General features: G+C 42.1%; 1 protein-coding gene across 4 annotated transcripts; it reads right to left on the reverse strand.

The window, feature by feature from the left end:
• Positions 1–6,163: 6,163 nt before the first annotated feature.
• On the reverse strand, positions 6,164–12,001 carry LOC307040628 (zinc finger MYM-type protein 1-like). 4 transcript variants are annotated; one of them, XM_079683652.1, is made up of 7 exons: positions 11,501–12,001; positions 7,845–7,929; positions 7,546–7,677; positions 7,350–7,459; positions 7,141–7,262; positions 6,921–6,995; positions 6,164–6,625 (listed from the first exon to the last, which is right to left on the reverse strand). In XM_079683652.1, exons 1-3 carry the CDS (start codon positions 11,672–11,674, stop codon positions 7,673–7,675), a joined length of 264 nt encoding a protein of 87 aa, XP_079539778.1. In that variant the 5' UTR covers positions 11,675–12,001; the 3' UTR covers positions 6,164–6,625; positions 6,921–6,995; positions 7,141–7,262; positions 7,350–7,459; positions 7,546–7,672. The 4 variants fall into 4 exon arrangements, with proteins under 4 accessions (XP_079539778.1, XP_079539776.1, XP_079539777.1 ...); XM_079683650.1 differs by lacking the exon at positions 11,501–12,001 and adding an exon at positions 8,098–10,415; XM_079683651.1 differs by lacking the exon at positions 11,501–12,001 and having other exon boundaries at positions 7,355–7,459; positions 7,845–10,415.
• Between the last annotated feature and the right edge of the window lie 5,473 nt (positions 12,002–17,474).

Here is a 17,474-nt window from a genome sequence, read left to right on the forward strand (position 1 = left end):
AGTCCTGGATCTTGAGTCGTGGCTGTGGTCCTGGATCATAAGTCCTGGATGGATATACTCATGGATTCATCTTCCTATTATACACACATGCATTTCCAAACATTTGGACTACCTATGTTGCAAATGTATTATCTTTTCAATTTACACACGGCATCTATTGCACGTCTGTCCGTCCTGGGAGAGGGATCCCTCCTCTGTTGCTCTCCCTGAGGTTTCTCCCATTTTTCCCTTTAAACTGGGTTTTCTCTGGAAGTTTTTCCTTGTACGATGTGAGGGTCTAAGGACAGAGGGTGTCGTATTGTCATACTGATATTCTGTACAAACTGTGAAGTCCACTGAGACAAATGTAACATTTGTGATATTGGGCTATATAAATAAACATTGATTGATTGATTGATTGACCCCCGGCAGAAGAATAGTCGGTGGGACCCCCAACGGGACAGGACATGGAGTTGGCAGGACCCCCAGCGGAAGAGTAGTCAGCGGGACCCCCAACGGGACAGGACATGGAGTTAGCAGGACCCCTAGCGGAAGAGTTGTCGGCGGGACCTCCAACGGCACAGGACATAGGGTTGGCAGGACCCCTGGCAGAAGAGTAGTCAGCGGGACCCCCAACGGGACAGGACATAGGGTTGGCAGGACCCCCGGCAGAAGAGTAGTCGGCGAGACGCCCAACGGGACACGACATAGGGTTGGCAGGACCCCCGGCAGAAGAGTAGTTGGAAGGGCCCCCAACGGGACAGGACATGGAGCTGGCAGGACCCCCAGCTGAACCTCCAACGGCATAGGACACAGGGTTGGCAGGACCCCCGGCAGAAGAATCGTCGACGGGGCCTCCAACCGCACGGGACATATGGTTGGCAGGACCCCCGGCTGAAAAGTAGTCGGCGGGACCCCCAACGGGACAGGACATGGAGTTGTCAGGACCCCCAGCAGAACCTCCAACGGCACTTCAGTAGGGACTTGAGTAAGGACTTGAGTAGGGACTGGAGAGGGAACTCGAGAGGGGACTCAAGAGAGGACTTGAGAGGGAACTCTAGAGGGAACTCGAGAGGTGACTTGAGAGGGGACTTGAGAGGAAACTGGAGAAGGGACTCGAGAAGGGACTCGAGATGGGAATAGAGTAGGGACTAGAGAAGGGACTAGAGAAGGGACTTGGGAAGGGACTAGAGGAGGGACTAGAGAAGGGACTAGGGAAGGGACCAAAGGAGGGACTAGAGAGGGGACTAGAGAAGGGACTAGAGAAGGGACTAGAGAAGGGACTAGAGAAGGGACTAGAGAAGGGACTTGGGAAGGGACTAGAGGAGGGACCAGAGGAGAGACTAGAGAGGGGACTAGAGAAGGGACTGCTGGGGCCAGAACTGGGGCCGGAACCCTGACTCTTGGGGCTCGGGCTGCTAGTCTGGACTTGCAGCTCCCTCTCTTAGGAACCTTTTGGAGGCTCCGTGGACCTCCAAAAGCCAGACGAGTTCCAGAGAACGGCTCCTGGACAGGAGCAGGAACTGGGGAAGAAGCAGAGGTTGACTCCAGATGGAACACACCGAGGCGTATGGTGTCAGGTTGGGAATTGGTAGGCAGGGTGCTCGCATGCCTGGGGCTAGCAGGCCGGGAATCACACACCGAGAGGAAATTCAAAATCCAGCCAGGTAAGAATTTCACCAAGCCTGGTTTCTCCGTAGCCATCTGGCGCGCCTCTGCCAGAGCAGCCTCTCGCTACTGAACACCGGACGCTCCCCTCCATCGATCAGAGCAGTAAACCAGAGAAAAGGAAAAATCCAATAACTCCTGCTCAAATGGATCTGCTGGGCACATCCTTGGTTGGTTTCTTCTGTTCGGGTTAGTGAAACAGGTAGGACCCAAATGCAGATTGAAAAGAGAAAAATACCTTTATTTCAAGGTTTTGGTGACAAAAAACAGAACATTACCCTGAGAACACAGTCTCAGACAAACGAGAAACCAATAATGACAAACAGCAAAAACAGAACTTAAATACACACAAGACTAATCAACGAAACAAGAGACAGGTGAGGAGGGAGGAGAAACACAGGGGCACCAGGTGAACACAATAAAGTAAAGAGGTAGGAGGGAACAGGTAGGAGGGAACACACACAGACAGGAAACCAAGGAAAGATCTAAACAAGACAAAACACAACACAGACAGATCGTGACAGCAGTAGATGCAGTGTTGCTGGCGTTTAGTGATGCTTGCTTTAAACATTTTCATATAAATGATTATCCACAGATGTGTGTCACCGCTGTGGAAGCACTTTGGAAATGATGCACGCGCAGCAGAGCAGGACACGCCCACCTGACACAATTTGTTGTTTGTATTTTTCGCTCCGTTCTCTTTTTTGAATAGAGGGTGCATAACATTCAACTGCCCCGAAGATCCCGACGCGAAGCCTGAAGGGTAAACACATCAGGTTTACTAATCTACCTGCACAATTTGTCTCATGTTTCGCTATGTACATTCTTAAAAAACAAAACACCATTTCATTTCAGATAAAAATGTGTTGTAACTGCGTTATTGAGCATTGTAACGGGTAATATATTACCTAAATGTCATTAGTAATGCGTTACATTACTTCGTTACAGCAAAAAGTAATATATTACTGTAACTCTGTTACTTTTGTAACGCGTTACACCCAACACTGGTAGGAACAGATAGAGCTGCAGTATGATAGCAGCAGAGATAATTATGATCTGTGCAGCTCACATTATGCAGAGGGGGGGCCAGGGGCTCAATGTGACAGTGGCTTTGTTGATGCTTTAGCTGAGTGTCAGAAATGGTCAGACTTCATGCCAAAAACTCAAAGGTTATGTTATAATAAAGTTAAAAACCCTCTGAGTTCTCTTATCAGTTATTCATGCATTTCTTTATTACAACACCACACATGTCTTTTTTTGATCTCCCCCAAAATAAAAGCTAATATTGGTATTTTAAAACTTGTGAATAATGATGACACAGTTTATCATTGTGTTTAATTTACATTTTTTGTTGATTGAAATATATCATTGTAAATACGTTTCTTTAGGGTGATTGAAATATACTTTGCATTCAGTGGAAACAAAGAATCCAAAATCCAAAAAAGGCTTAAGAATTGAAGTGAAACTATATTAACACATATATATTATACAGTAAAATCCTCCCTATTTGTCAAACACACAACTTTTTATTCTAAAACACTTCTTTACTCTCATAACAAGTAGCACCTCTGCATAAGAGTGAAACAAATGGACATGTTATAAGTTAAATCTTTTTTTTTCAAGGAGTCTTTAGGGTCCTTAAGGTAAGGGTTAGGGTTTTTTCTACTAATGTATAGTATTAAAGTAGTTTAGTTTCAATTACAGATTTGCCAGATGCTTTGAGATCGTGTTTGGTCCGTTGTTAATAAGGTTCCTTTCAGCTTTCATTAACCCCTAATACAGTTTAGCTCAAACTAGCTGCTTGAATCTGCAAACCCAGCATGAAATGGCCAACCTGGCATGGAGCCTGCCAGAGAGTTTCATCTTTTTTTAGGACTTACAGGATCATACAACAGAAATTAAAGTAAACCTTTATGTTTTATTAATTTTAATTATCGTACACATTCTGGATATGCTTTTTAACTGCTACACTTCAAGTGGAAATGTGTACAATGGGAAGGATAACTGTTAGAAAACATGCTAAGATAGTTGGCAGACTTTCCAGCTTTTGAAGTCTACCCAAGCTTATTTAGGTAGCATCTGCCTGGGAACTTCTGTTGACCAGCTGTGTTTCTCTGGCTCAGATTCTCACACACACACACACACACACACACACACGCTGGTTCAGCAGTTTAAATCAGTGAAGTGTTTCAAAGCACAGCAAGATGTGGCCCATCATCAATCTCTCTCTCTCTCACACACACACACACACACACACACACACACACACACACACACACACACACACACACACACACACACACACACACACACACACACACACACACACACACACACACACACACACACACACACACACACACACACACACACACACACACACACACACACACACACACACACACACACACACACACACACACACACACACCTTGACAACTGTGTGTGTCACAAGGCCAAGTGAGGGACGCAGGTGGTAGGCAGTCTGTGAGTGTGTGTGTGTTTAAAAGAGCTGTGTTGAGGATGAGATGTGTTATTTTTCCACTTCAGTGTGTTTACATGCACTATAGTAAGCTGCAGTCACCTGTATTTACAGTATTTGTGGTGAGTTTAAGGTAGGTTGTGTGAAGTGGAGTGGGTCAGACAGTGTGTAAGGCAAGGTGGGATCAACAATGTGGCAGTGGTTCTCAAACTTTTTCTGTCATTTCCCACTTTGAACAGGTGGGCCTTTTCAAGGCCCAGGGAACATCAGTTAAAAAACAGAGAAAAACAAATAACTGTTCAGAAATAGAGAAGCATGCACGATTGTTTTGGGCTCCCCCTATTTATCTCAAAGTCAGCCATCAAGGGAGCTCCCTCCCTCTTCGGGGGAGCCAAGCTCCCCCTAGCTCCCCCCCATTTCGAACAGTGTCTGTGGCTGAATGGCCAGCGATTAGGTGCGGCGCATTTATCATAGGTGATCAGAGCTAACTGCCTGCCGTCAGATTTCATTTAAAAAACAGATCTGATTTTAAGACTATTTCAGCGCTCATAAAGAATGATAAGAATAAGAATAATGCGTATTGTACTGGTTTCATTAATTAGTGAGTTTATTTAACACTAGAACCGCCAATCGGGTCAATTTGTGTGATGTGTGTTGTGTGTGTGCAATGTAACTTTTTTTCAATAAAATATTAAAGTCTCCAAGTCCGTGACTTTTCCTGAAAGTGTGTTATGTAGCACCCTATGTTGTTAAAAATTGCATTATAATAGCGGGATTAAACGGGTTTAGGTAGGCCTATACAAAAACCTCTGGCGGTTCTAGTGTTAAGGTTATTAGGTACAGTAGAAGCCCTTTTTTTATCAGTAACGAATTTAGCAGTTGAACATAAAAGTCAACTAACTGAGGGTCACTAGCAATGACAGTGTTGTGTCTAACTGTAAGCTTGTCACTCAGAGTAACCTACCGTTAATTTAGCTGCTGGAGAAGAAAGATCAAGGGGGGGAGGGGGGGAGAGAGCTGTGGTTGATGGGCCATTAGTTGTGTAAATACACAGCTGAGAGCTGCCGTTTCATTCAGACTGTTTAAAAAACTGTAACAACGGACTATTTTTCTTAGCGGATGCATGTCAATTTAAATCAATACATACAACTATATTTTAAATCAATACATACAACTATTTTTTAAATCAATAAAAACATTTTCTAAATCCATAAAAGCATTTCAATTAATATTGGGAGTCATGTCGTTACTTTGTTGAGAATGTGGCCGTGTAATAAGCTGGATAATTTGCAGCGACTTGTTCCTTATGGGGAAAATAACACCCGTCATGTGTGTGTAGAGGTGTGTGTGGTTAAAACACTTTCATGAAGTGAAGGAATTTCCTTCTATAAAACAGCTGTGGGCAGCAGTGAGTGTCACGGACATGAATTCATAGATCAAGGCAGACTGGTGCACACACTCTCCTGTCCTGCCAGGCGACACGCCAGTTCTAAGCCGTGTCCCTCACTCCTCACATCCAAAGCATCCCCACAAGTGTATTATGTTGTTACTTCGTTTCAGATGTTATGTTTCAGTTGTGCTCTGTCTATGTTCAGTGATGCAAACTTGTCACCTTTCGGAGAAATTCGCCGTTTTGAATCCAAAATAAGTCGTTTGTGTGATTCATGTAGATCTGCAATACAAATATTTTTGGGGTATGGGGGGGGCTGGGACCCGGAGTAATCTGCGGCCGTGGGCTGTTATGTGCCATCATTACACGCATGGTGTTCTTTTTTTATATATTATAATGAAGTACGAGCTGTGTGCTCGAGTCTTCCTGCCTGTCGGCTCTGCTCATGGACAGGGGTGGACTGGGACAAAAATTCAGCCCTGGCATTTTCTGTCCAGACCAGCCCACTACATTTTCAGCGGACACTACATAGAAGTCCACTAAACTTGCGGCATCTTCTCTCATGCATACTACAAAGGAGAGTCATATTCCTTGATAGCAGTTAACAAATAAAGCACTTAACTATGAACTCAAGGACTAAAATGGACAGCTATATCAATCAATCTTTATTCATTATAGTGTCAAATCACAACAGAAGTTATGTCATGACTAGGGGTGGGACGAGACTAACGGGAATAACCCTTATGCTACCCTTTCAGTTTTTAGTCTGTGACTGTGAAAATCTTTTGGTGTAAGCCCAGTATTAGTTAAAACCAGACTCGGACAATAATAACAAAAAAATATCCTGACAAATAATCTAAATAGAAACATATTACAGACAGTAGCAGCATTAGAGCTGAAACTCACTCACTCACTAATTATGAAACCATAAATAGAGAATTGGAAAAAAATATATATATATACTGTAGCTGTGTGAAAAGTCTAAGACATGGGTTACAGGTCTGAATAGATATGCATTCTCATATACGTGTATGTGCACAAGTATGTATTGCTCTATACTTCCTCGTCCGCAGCCAACCAGCTCCACTCCTCACCAAATTCGTGACCTGAAAGAAACAGCAAACAGAACTTGTACTCAGTATCTGTGTACTGACAAATATATGTAGCCATGTAGCCTTTTTGTGACGTAGTGACACTTAGTCAACAAATGTATCTGTCATGAAGGATGACTTAAGTCTCAAAAGAGCCCTAAGGCCTACCTGCATAACTGTTAATTGAACTTAAAAGATATGCAGATGTTTGAAATTAAAACCATCAAAATGAAAATCTTCAGCCAGGAAATAATCATAATCAAACCTTTTGTTTCAATCTGAGACAAAACAAGTTGCATAATAAACTCACAAAGTCAAGACGAAGCTCTCAGATATGATGGATGACTCAAGCATCATAGAAGAACTTCTAGCAGGTCAGGAAAACCTGTTTGACAGGAGATAATGGTAGCAGAGAATATAAAGAGATATTTATGAATTACCAATTGTCATTTTATCGCACATATAGTATGTTTCTTCACATAAACCTTTAAACATAACCTTTAAACATACACATATTGCATTCCTCTCACCACATGAAATAAGCTCAGGAACCTAAAAGTGGCCCAGTGAATGATGGAGGAGACAAAGCAGGTCCTCAAAAGGGGACAGAGGGAAAACAACTCCTTAGGCTCTCATATATAGGGTGGTCCACCTAAAAGAGACATGGAAACATTATTAAGTCTCTCCTCATCACAAATCAAGTATGAATTCATATAACATTATAAGACACATGACATACTCAACAAATCATAGACTTCTCAAAAAGTGGTGAAGTGGTAAGGGAGCGAATCCTTGAAAATGGACGGAGGGGGAACAACTCCTCAAGCTCTCACATGTCAAGTGGTCAACCTGAGAGGGAATCGGATACATTATTAAGTCTCTAATCATCACAAATTAAGTATGATTTCATAAAACATAAAAAATGATAAACTCACCATACTAGAGGAGACTCAACAGCCAAACTTTGGTGCAGTGAAGGTAGAGAGTGGAGGCAGAGAGAGAGCAAGTCCTCGAACATGGACGGAGGGGGAACAACTCCTCAAGCTCTCACATGTCAAGTGGTCAACCTGAGAGGGAATTGGATACATTATTAAGTCTGAAAAAATAAATTAAATGTTTTCCTCTGTCCTGCACCTAGAGTTGAAAACTTTTGGGATGTGCGTTTCTTTCAAAACTTTTTTAAAATTATGAAGTATGAATTTATACAACATTAAAAAATACATGATAAACTTACCAAATTCTAACAGTGGTCCTAAATGAGAGAACAAGTCCACATATAGAACAGAGGGAGAACGACTCCTCAAATATATCAGAACAACCTGTAATGGAGAATAATTGATAATTTAGTGTACATGATCACAGCATTAAGGATCAACACATAAGCACAATACAACTTCTGAAAATCATCATTAAAATGACAAATAATGAATTACTACATCCATAATGTGTGATGTGTGATAATAACAATAATATTAAATATTTCTCGCCTTATCAGTGGAGCAGCTTTTTAAGCAGCTCACTCTTCTCTGCAAGTCTGTCTATCACAGAGTCAGAGTCCAAGGACATGAGGATGTCTTTCTCTGTGGCCATCAACATAAATGCCTCCAATTTATCAGATGAGAGGGTGCTTCCGAGTCTGTTTTTAATAAACTTCAAAATTGAAAATGTGCGCTCACAAGCCACCTGTGTGAGGGATAATGTAAGCAGGTATTTATAAGCAAGGCCTAGGACAGGGTATGCATCTGTTAGCATGTTGAAACGGCGAAGTATCTGGTAGCAGCACAGAGGGCATTCTTTGCAGGAGCAACAGCTTATGGGAGTTATCTCAACCTCTTCTGTGTTGTCCTCCTCACCACCTGATCCATCTTCTACTGTTCTTGCTTTGTACTCTGCCAATGGGGATGCCTTCAGCCTGTTCCACTGGAGTGCAAAGCTTTTCAACTCGGCCTGCATATTTTCCTTGGTTGCCCTGCTGTCAAATCCTTGCAAGCACTTGCTTAAGTCTTGAAGGGCAGACTGGGGAAGAGCACTGGTGCAGAGCTGAGGGAAGTTTCTGGGATCCAGACATGCCAAGTCAGCATATAGATTGCCGTGTGTTAAAAAGCGCCTATGAATGGCTTCAATTGCTGTGTCCATGATCCGGTTATGCACATTCACCTCATAGGATTTTTCTGCATCATCCAGGGTCTCATCCTGAGCCATCTCTCCAGGCAAGACTTTCTTCATCCTCCTCCTCTTTTGTGGCAGTGTGGCCTCCACTTCAATGTCCGTGTCATCTCTCTCTTGGATTTCTGTGTTTGTCCAGTTGACAAATGTGTCTGCTGCTTTTTTTACAGATTCAAAATCTCTTCCCAAGCTTTTCAGCGTATCCTGTGTCGATGCCACCATTCTGTGAGCAGAGAGGATGTCCAATCCTGCCGTCTGAAGGTATTTAGACAATGGAGAGGTATGTTCAAATATGCGGAGGAAGATTTGAGCCGTCAAGATCGTCTCATACTTGAGCAATGACTGCATATCCTCTGGCCATGACACGGATACATGGTTTCACTGTTGCCTGTTTCTGTATAGCTGATAATGTCAACAGCACATCAACGTACAGACCATCTTCCGGTTTTCCAAAGAAGCCAAACACCTTCTTCAGGGCCTCATGCTTGGCCCACCAGCGTGTCTCGCCAATAGGAGCAAGGCGTCTACGTCTCTTGTTTCGGCCTGACTCTTCCCACACATTCATCCTTTTATATGACTCTTTGATGAATACCGCAATGCCATTGAGGAGCGCAAACAGGGACCCACTCTCAATAACAATCTGGGTTGTGTTTGCAAGCACCAGATTTAGTACATGTGCGTAGCACCATACATGCACCTGGTTTGGAGATTGTGCAGACAATAGTGAGGAGAATCCTTTGTATTGGCCTTGCATGTTTGATGCCCCATCAGTCGCATTTCCAATGCACATGGTCTTGCTGAGGCCCATTTTGTCCAGAACTTCTGACAGCATGTTGACAAAGGCCTGTCCAGTGGATGAACTGCACTTCAGCACTGCAACAAGCCTCTCATGAACAACATCACTAACATACCTCATAATTATAGAGCATTGATCCTGAGAGGTGATGTCCTGTGTTGTGTCCAGCTGCACTGAAAACATTCCTGCTTTCTTGATATCACTGGAGATGTTTTCTTGAATCAGATGGTGAATTGCATCTATCATTGAGTTGACTGTGGTTTTGGAGAGTAAAGTTACAAGGGAGCCTCTGCCTCTCGTGCCACCAGACAAATGCAACTTTTTGCTGTTCTCAATGCAGCTGTCCAGGTGCTCTTTTAAACAGAAATCATACTTCCCCAGTAGAAGTATGAGTTCCAAGAAATTATTATGATCAACTGTGTGGTCTTCCAGAGTATATGCTGCCTCATTTTCTGACCTCCTGTATGCAAGCCCCCTCTTCCCAAGAACCTTGAAGACATCTATGATGCGCTCCAAAACCTGCCGTCTCTTTCTGACCTGCTCTCTGTGCGCCGACATCTGACTGCCACCAAACACACTGCTGATATCAGCACTGGCGGATTTCAAGAGGTAAGCTTCAGCACAGTTTCTGTGTCCACTGCTTCTCTCATGCTCCTCTGTGCGCTGGTGTATATGCCTCCAATCTGACATTCCACTGATGAACAGACTGCTATCAGTTCTCTTACCGAATGCCATGCAGATGAAACAATACAGCATGTGACGCTCTGGACAGTATGTCAGCCACCTTCTAATGGTGCCGTCTCTGCTACAGAACACTTTCTGCACCACTGGATTGCTACTTTTTTGCTGTGGATGGTCATTTAAAAATGACTGGAGATTTCTCTGATCAGGTTGTGAAAACAAATCTGTTATTTGACTGGCACACTCATAGCTCTCAACAGCTGTTTCCCTCTCAGGTGATCCTGTATTTGGGCTGACACACTCCTCACTCTCTCCAGCCTTTTCCCTCTCAGGTGATCCTGTCTTTGGGCTGACATACTCCTCACTCTCTACAGCCTTTTCCCTCTCAGGTGGTGCAGTCTTTGGGCTGCCTGAATTGGTCTGGCTCTCTCCCTGAACTGACCAGCTGGACTTGCCCTGAACCTGTCTGGGCTGGACATAGGGAAAGCATTTATCATTAGATGGGGAAATAACTCAAAACTACAGAATAATGTACAAGATAAAAGATTAGTTCATATTGAACGAAACGTTCGCGAGCGTAACAACACTAGTGGCTTTGCCATGTTTTCATTATGACACTTAGTGTTTTCCAATGCAAAAAAGTCAGATCTTTGTGACAATACCTGAAAATGCTCAAGACAGCACTATACACAGCCATTTGAAAACTACAGTAAAAGTAACACAAATACAAAGAAATTAAAGTTACACACAAATTATGAAATAGTTATCACCTCAGTAAACAATAAATGAATTGAAAGATTACAATAAATTCAATGGCAAATATTGCAAATTAATCTAATTATTTCCTATAGGTTTACTTATATTTTTTGCTAAAATTCAAAGTATCTCATCTGTATTTACAATACAGCTTGATTCTGCAGCTTCATCTCTACTTACAGCTCGTTGGTCCATGTGAACGTTTACTGTTGCTATGGCTACAAGAAACCGCTGACGTTAGCAGCTCTTAGCTAGCCTAGCTAAATCATCTGAACAATAAAAACCCATAATATCACAATTCGGCATATTTAAACAAAATCAACCACAACTACCAACATTCACAGCCCTTCAACTCTGGGCTAATATGTTGTCACAAGTAGGACTATGCAGTTAATTAGGTCACATCACATTCAATGTAAAAACGTTTTCTACTTTTTTTTTGGACATGTCTCAAAAATGTAGCCTAGCCAGCCCAGGCTAACATTACTTACGATGTATGCCTCCACTCGCTCGTCTCCCGGCGCAGAAGCACCTGCTGGGGCGGTGACCACGGCATCAAATAGGTCCGTCAATTTAGAATATTTAGCAGCCTCCACCTCCAGAGACTTCAGCTTTTTAAGTCGCAGTTTTTCAGCACCACCCGGGCGTTTCTTCTGCTTATCCATTTTCAGCTCAGCAGCAGGCAGCCCGTCCCGCGACTCCCACCCATGCCATGAGGTCCCGCCCCACCCTGGTTTGTGTTGTGATTGACAGCACTGTCAGGGCTCTCTGAGCTTATCAGCTCATGATTGATTGACAATGACAAACAATAGACCAATAATATGTGTCGATGCTGGCAACACACTGCTAGCCCTCTGTAGCCAATTGGCCGGCCCAATTGGAGGGAATTTAGAGGGAAAAAAATGAAAAGAAAAAAAAAACATTGCGGACCGGCCCACATTGGGTCAACGGCCCACCGGGACGATGCCCGGTATGCCAGATGGCCAGTCCACCCCTGTATATATATATATATTGTGAGTTTGGAATACATATGCACTTTATGAAAATTATTAGTTGGTTACTGTTAGTAAAAAACAGTAAGGTTAATACTGGATGTTTGTTACACTTGGATATGTTTTCTGTAATACTTGTAACATAATTATTCTCCAGTTTATGCATTTGAGTGACTTGCAGTTAATGCTCAACATTCAATTCAAAACCTTTATTTATCCAGGTAAAATCCCATTGAGATCAATGATCTATTTTTCAAGGGAGACCTGCAGCATGAAGACATAAACAACAGAACAACAAAAGGACATCATACAGGAACAATTACAGGGATTACAATTTACATATCTATCCACATGTACAGGTACCAACAGCATCTGATTGTGGAGCATCCAACCGAGCTTTAAAAACATGTAGTGGTACCAGCTTGGTAATTTTCCATTCTTTTTGCAGACTGTTCCAAGTTAGTGGAGCTGCACATCTAAAAGCTTTCTTCCCTAAGACAGTCCTAGAACTTGGCACATTTAATAAAACCACAGCATGAGATCTCAGGCAATAAGTATTTGCCGAGAGATCAGGGAGCAGATATAAGATGGTACTTTATCCAACATGGCTTTGTAAATGAAAATGTACCAGTGACTGAGCCTCCGTACAGTAAGTGATGGCAAAACCGCCTTGGTTTACAGTGTACAGTGATGCGTAAGTGCTTTACAGTTTGTCACAAATCTCAGTGCACTGTGATAGTAAAACCTTATTGTGGTGTAATTATATATCCAAAGCAGTCAGAAGTCAGAAAATCATTAGTGATGTTTAACCACTCAGAAGTAAGCCCATCAAAATGAACACATTGAGACCTTTCAGAGAGGTAGTTCATCTTCTACATATAATAACGGACAAAGTAAAGAATGAAGTGTAGGCTATGTTTAAATGTTCGGAATTTGACCGTGTATGATGGTCCTCTTGAGTTGCCGTACAGCCAATGGCGTACAGCCATTGCTCCGTTTTCATGTTTTTTTAACATATTTTTCACAAACATTTTCACACGCTAGGAGTATATAGAGGCGAAGTCCCTCCCCTTCCGGGAGCCTCCATGGGACCCCGGAAGCGGAAAATTATACATTGAAGTCAATGGAGAGAGAAAAGTTGTCTTTTGATCCCGTTTGAATTGTGCCACGAATGACACATATGATGTTTGTCAATCTTAAACAATCATTTCCATGTAAAAAAAGTCACAGTTTGTCGTAAAACTGTTGAAATATAAGACTATGAAAAATACGCAACTAGAAAGACTACAAATCCCAAATGCATTCTGGGTCGCGTAAGTGATGTCATTGGCGATAATGCTCCAAGACTGGTTGCGACTCGCAAAGCAAAGAAGAAGAAGAAGATCTCGCAATTAAAGCAAAGAAGAAGAAGAAGACTGATTTATTCCCTCCAATAAATATAAGAGATTGCTCCGAGAAATTCACTTTTACAAGATGCCTGTGTGCTTTGTACCAGGTTGTAATCACAAAAGTGATCATACCACTTGCTCGTTCTATCGCTTCCCGTCTGATGAAAGGACCAGGAGTCGTTGGACCAAACATATCAGGTAATATACATGTTTTGCATGAAACATAGTCAAGTTAGCTACCTAGCAAGTAGCGAGCATGTTAGTTAGCATTACATTACATTACTTAGCCTTGTCATTTGTATTAGCCTTAACATGAAGTAAACCGAAATGTTAAACTGTAAGAGTAGTCATGATAAGTATTTTGTGAAACATTTGAAGAGTAGCCTATCGCCCCCTCAACCAGGTGCTAAGGGGGCGGGAGGTAGGCTAACCCCACATTAGCATCAGCGATCTTTTCTTCTTAATAATATCTGCTGAAGTATTATTTGAATTATTTGAAGTATTAAAGTAACGTGTTATGGCAGGAAAGTTCAATCTGGTATATTCATTTTAATGTCACCTTATATAGAATGTGTGTTAAACTTGTGATTTCTGCATTGAGTGACTTCTGCCTAGCAGATACCAAGAAGAGGCCCTTAGGGTCTCTCTGTTAATTATCAATAGTCCTTGCAATCAACAGGGGAATTCCCAGATACATTTTCAGATATAAGGCAGTTAAAGTCTTGTAAAATTAATGATTTATCTCCCACATATCCTGCAGGCCTTGAGACTTGGGTCACCCAGCAGTAAATGAGATAAAGGTCCTTTTCAGCTTATCAATAAAATGTATTCATTCCTAGTAAGCTGACTTTGGGGTGAAGGGAAGTTCAGGGAAGCCATTAAGCCACAAGAACAATTAACTTCTGTTGGTTGACTGATGCGGTGACTGTCATGGGACGATGGCGTTTGGATATTTACAAATATGGCTTTCATAAAGAAAAACAGGTGACTGTTGTGTGATAAGATACATGATACGATGTTTGTGTGTGTTGAAGATGTTTAGGGGGAATGAGTATGTGTTCTGTCAAAGAGTCCTCTGTCATGACGCCAAATCATTGATTGGGGGATCTGCCTAAGGGCAGAGGGACAAACACACACACACACACACACGCACAGAAGCAACATGGAATCAACAACTGCGGACTTACTACCTGGGATCCCGCCCAGAAGGGAAACCGACCAATGGAACACTGCCAACTCACTGTCTAGCTCACTCAGAATGGAACTCTGTGTATAAATGTTGTGATCATTTTGAAGATCGGCGCTCTTGTTTTTGACTTGCCGTTCCTGAGACGTGTCTCACACGGTGGTAGAACCTGAGCCCGGAGTACTCTGCAGAGTGCTTCTTGATTCGGTGAAGTATTTGTATGTTTCCACGATTAAAGCAGATTATTGTTTAACCCTTATCCTGGCTGCTTTGAATTTTTCCTTCTTTTGAGAACCTGCTCATATAGGAACGGCGCGGAGCAGAGATTCTGCCCCAACACTGCACAAATGGTTAACATTTAACATTAAAAGATCAGGCAGTTCAGGGAGAGTCGAAGGAAGGAAGGCAGGCAACTTTGCATGACATTCTTCTGGACGTGTTTCATTGTGATGATAGTGAGAGTGAGTCAATCTGTTTGTTGGCAAGACAGTAGTTGAGTGATTACTGAGAGAAAATTATTAAAAGAGATAATTATTCAGTGTTGTTACTTTAAAGTGTTGTTACTGACCTTTTTCTCTTTTATTTTCTTTACCTCACCTGTAACTGCTGAGACCCTGAGGAACATGCACACTGGACTGACCTGCTCTGGCAACCTGATTTCCACTGTACGTAATAGTATTTGGTTATGTTATATTATTTATATACATCAAAGGCACAATGCACCCCAGAGACACACATGTATTGAGTGTGATATTTTGCATTGGTCATGTGAAATCATCTTTACATACTAGAAAACTGTAGGAGCGGCAAATTGTTTTGAAATTGAATTTTTAATATCCGATAATAAAGTTGATCTGTTTTCTTTATTCTTCTCTCTTCCCAGCTCCATCCATCACCAATTCTCTGTTCCTTCAGGTCCTGCTTGCTAATCAATGCTCATATCTTTTTAGACAATTACAAATAAAGTCAATGTCTTGTATGACATGAAGTTGTGCTTCATTCTGAGTCAATAATAAATTCATTCTGCCTTCAACTGCAAAATTATTGTGGACTGCACCGACATCCATGTAGCTGCCCCCCCCAGTAAGATGAACCAAGCAAAGTTGACATACTCAACATACAGCTGTGCTCTTAAGTTTACATGAAGAATTTTTGAAATATTGGTAATAACAGGTTTAAATGATTATTAGTAATTAATTATATAATTTTCTCATTGTAGACGAGCAGACAGGGAGCCAGATGAGAAAAGCAGAATATGCAGCTGCCATTTTTCCATATGGAAAAGAGAAAGGGCCAAGTGTATTTGAGTGGACAAAAGAGAAATCCCAAATACGAAAAATACAATTATACAATTTACAGATATGTATACAAATATATATATCCTATATACACCATCATGTATAATGATGGTGTATGATGTTGAAGGAAGTTGGTAGATAACAAGTAAATATAGAGTTACATACAGATCCATGTTACAGCAAAAGATGGAATAACTAAGAAGCACGCAGTATAATAACAATTACATGCAACAATTAAACAGTGGCGGCGCCAGATTATTTTTGTTGGGTAATCTATGGTAGGGCTAACCCATTGTTACGACCCTGGGTCATAAGGTCATTTGTGTGTGCATTTTTCCCTCCTCCTGTGTCTGTGAGTGTGTCTGTGTGTGTGTGAGTAACCAGGTGGTGCCCGTTAGCTGATTAGTTACCTTCAACCTGCTGATTGGTCCACCTGAAGAAGAGGGGAGCATTTAAGCTGCAGCCATGCAGTTCCTCGGTCGCTCTCTCCGACTAGACTTCTCCTACTCCCAGCACAACTTTGCGATGTCTGTCCTTTTATGCTGAGTGCTTAGTTATACTGTATGCCGGTCATTCTCTTGTTTTGTGAGACTGTGTTAGAAAAGCGACTAAACCTGTCTGTGTAGACACACTATGTTTTTCTTAGGAGTGCAAAACCCTTTTCTTTTGGAATATTCGTTTTCTCCTGTTTTTGCATTCGAGTAGGTACGATTTTTGTACATTTATTTTTCTCATTTGTTAGGTACGACTTTTGTGTTGAAAGGTTTTGTGGTTTTGCTACTCCTGTGTGTAATTGAATTTTGGGTAATTAAATTTACCAAACGCTTTCTCTGTTTTGGCGTCCATGTTCTTGGGAGTGGGAAAAGTGGGGAGAGTGCATTTTATGCTGCGCCTAGGTTCCCCTAGGTCTGGGCGTAACATAATTGGGGGCTCGTTCATCCGGTCTTTCCGTTCTTTTCATCGTGTAGTGTAAGCATGGCTATTTTCTCTTCTCGTACATTCTAAGTCTCTGGTTGACAGTTTTTTTTTTTGTGTTTGGAGTTCACTATGGAAAGTCAATTAGAATTGTTTACTCAGGAACCTTCCATTGAGAGACTAGATGACTGCACAGTCGCAGATTTAGTATTAATTGCACAGTTTTATGATGTATTTGTGCCTACAAAAACAAAAAAACAAGAGTTAAAAGACCTCTTGTATGCAAAACTACTCGAAAAGGGTGTGTTTGAGGAGAAAGTTCACACACATGAAGTGGATGATCTCGCAGGTTTGTCCTCCCCAATCCAAGGCCTGCCTTCCCAAGCTAGCATGTCTGTAGAGGAGCTACAGCTGACTATGCGCATCAGGGAGGTAGAGCTGAGACACAAGGAGTTGGAGGTGGAAGCCATGCACCTAAGGGTAAAAGTTCTGGAGATAGAGCGGGGAGTCGCTCTACCATCCAGTCCAACACCTACCCGTGGACCACACACAAATCCCGATGATAGTTTTGATGTGAGTAGGCACATTACATTAGTCCCACCGTTCAGGGAGTCAGAGGTAGACTCATATTTTTATGCTTTTGAACGCATTGCTGTTATGTTGCGGTGGCCAAAGAGAGTGTGGCC

Source organism: Notothenia rossii (genome assembly GCF_949606895.1).
Source record: "Notothenia rossii genome assembly, chromosome: 5".
Lineage (NCBI taxonomy): Eukaryota > Metazoa > Chordata > Actinopteri > Perciformes > Nototheniidae > Notothenia > Notothenia rossii.